This window comes from Acyrthosiphon pisum, chromosome A3, assembly GCF_005508785.2.
Source record: "Acyrthosiphon pisum isolate AL4f chromosome A3, pea_aphid_22Mar2018_4r6ur, whole genome shotgun sequence".
NCBI classification, from domain to species: domain Eukaryota; kingdom Metazoa; phylum Arthropoda; class Insecta; order Hemiptera; family Aphididae; genus Acyrthosiphon; species Acyrthosiphon pisum.
In genome coordinates this window covers 11,246,923-11,249,383 of record NC_042496.1, presented here as the reverse complement: position 1 = coordinate 11,249,383, position 2,461 = coordinate 11,246,923, and the positions used below count along the sequence as shown (strand labels likewise).

Below are 2,461 nucleotides of genomic sequence, written 5' to 3'. Positions count from 1 at the left end.
TTCAATAAAAATTTAGACTGAAATATTGAGTGTTCAATGATAAAAGAATCACCTGGTGTATTATAAATACTATGTAAAGAATTTACAGTCGATATTCAATAGGTATTCCAAAAAAAAAGTAATACCAGAATACCTAATTATTATTTATGTAAGTAGGTAGTTACAATTAATCATATTATTATGTTGATATGATTAATAAATAATAAAATAATTTTTTACGTACTTGAAATAGATTAAAATTGAGAGCTTTGACTGATCCAACATGACGATCACTTTTAGCTAATAAACTATCAACATTTCTTGCTAATTTTGATGCATTATATAAACGAATAACACCATTATCACAGCCTGCAGCAATGATGCCAGAATCCCATTCTTCATTACTATTAGCACCACCCCATACTAATTTATGAAACCTTTATAAAATATAACAATATTTAGGTACACAATAATTTGTTAGAAATATAAGAAAATAATAAATATAAAAATGTTTATAAACATAATAATAGTTTAGGTTTAATTTTAATTTTAATTTATGAACTCACCGACAATCAGTAGAAATTGATGCGTTGAGTGTTATGTCATTAGGTTGTACAGTATACAGTTCTAACATTGATGATGTGTTAAATGAAGCATCTAATTGTTGGGCAGCTGTACCCATGGCTATGTTGATCGGATAATTTGATTTTGGTGACCATGTTGATACAACAGTCTTTTGGAACTGTTTAATTTTCATTTTGACTTTTCAAGAAATAATATTAGGTAAGCATACAATAAAAGCTTTTACAATTTCTTCACTATGCAAGTAAAATATATAACAAATATTTAGATCAATCAAAAGCAACAATAAATAATATTAAAGAATAAATATAACATAATTTGTGGTCTATCTTAGAATATAAATTTTTTTAACTCACGAAATACTTAAATAAAAAACGCTTAAAGGTAAATAATTGAAAACACCATAAAAATTATAAAATGTGTATGAACTTCTCTTTAACTCTTAATAGAAAACACGTATATGAATAGAAGTTAGAACTATTATATCAAGATATATTTTGTAAAAATAATTATTATCTTCAATTTAAAAAAAGATAATATGTATGAAGTTCTAAACGAGTTGTAAATTGTAATACTCCAACGTGGCTCATGAACCAGTGGTTCTTATTTTGTGTTATTCCATATTCCACTATTAATTGCATATTTTGCATAATATTAAATGTTGTTATAGTTTTTTATGTATACCTATATTATATTATGTAATTATGTACAAGTGTACAACCAATGTTTATTGCATCTTATTTACTTAAAAAACATAATTAGGTATCATAGTTATCATCTAGCAACGGTAATATAGTTTTAAACTTTTAACTTTCAGCAGGCCGAAATGTAGGTGGGATCAGAATATCACCATAGCGGCATAGCGCTTTCCACCATACCGCACTGATGCACCCATGACAAAATATATATATATATATTTTGTCATGGATGCACCCAAGTTGCACTGATATAGGTAACTGAGAATCGTCCTGGGTGCAGGCTGGTGCAAGACAGTAGCCATGTACATTAAAGGTTCTAAAAAAGTGTAACAAAAATATAATAAACTAGTGATATCAGCCGTCGCCAAAAAAAATCCACGTTGGTTGTGGCCACGTATCCACAAAATAGATGAAATAAAAATTTCATCTATTCTGTGATATATCTATGGTTGTGGCTACGTATATAGTGTTATCATCTGATAAACCAAATTTATCATTGTTGTACAATGTATATTATATCTATGAGCCCATGGTTAACGATTCTGAGCGGAGACGGTATATCAGTCTAGGCAGGGCCACATTTAGGGGGAGGGGCCCTGGGTACAACTGCCCCGGGCGCCAAAATATTGTGGCCAGAAATATGTTTACTTGTGAATTATTAAAATTGTATAATTTTAATTATTTTAATAACAGTATCATAAATATAGTATATTAGTATTATGCTGTTTGACATTTTTTAATTAATATTAATTTGCATAGTTTTATATAATTTTATTTTATTTATTCATGAAATACCTACAACCTACTTAAATATGTTAAAAAAAAACAATTTATATGATGAATTATAAGCAAGGTTTAGGTGACATACATTCAAATGTATCTTTGCGGAGAGAGGAATCTTTGATCCGATCAAGCAATTACTAAACAATATTTTTTAAAAAAGCACACATTGTAAAACAAATATTATTTTCTGTGATCAAAATCTAAAAAGTTAATGAGGATCTATCTCCCATATTTTCCGTGGGTAGGCCCCTTAGGAGGAAGCAATTTTTTTTCACCGGAGCTTAGGGAGCGTCAATTTTTTTTCGCACCAGGGCGCAAAATGTCTAAATGCGGCACTGAGTCTAGGCATTGGCGCAACTAGGGGGGTGCACAGGGGACTTGTGCACCCCCAAGTTTAAAATGTGCACCCCCAAAATATA

The 2,461-nt window shown here is 29.6% G+C and overlaps 1 protein-coding gene across 1 annotated transcript in view; it reads right to left on the bottom strand.

Annotated features, from left to right (window-relative positions):
* The window catches only part of LOC100167584 (protein transport protein Sec31A), a 9,388-nt gene extending 8,348 nt beyond the window's left edge, over window positions 1–1,040 (bottom strand). Inside the window, exons 1-2 of the mRNA XM_001948103.4 lie at window positions 546–1,040; window positions 224–416 (exon numbers count right to left, since the gene is read on the bottom strand). Of these exons, the coding sequence (XP_001948138.2) occupies window positions 224–416; window positions 546–736 (384 nt within the window). The 5' untranslated portion in view covers window positions 737–1,040. The remainder of the gene's footprint in view (window positions 1–223; window positions 417–545) is intronic.
* Window positions 1,041–2,461: the final 1,421 nt, after the last annotated feature.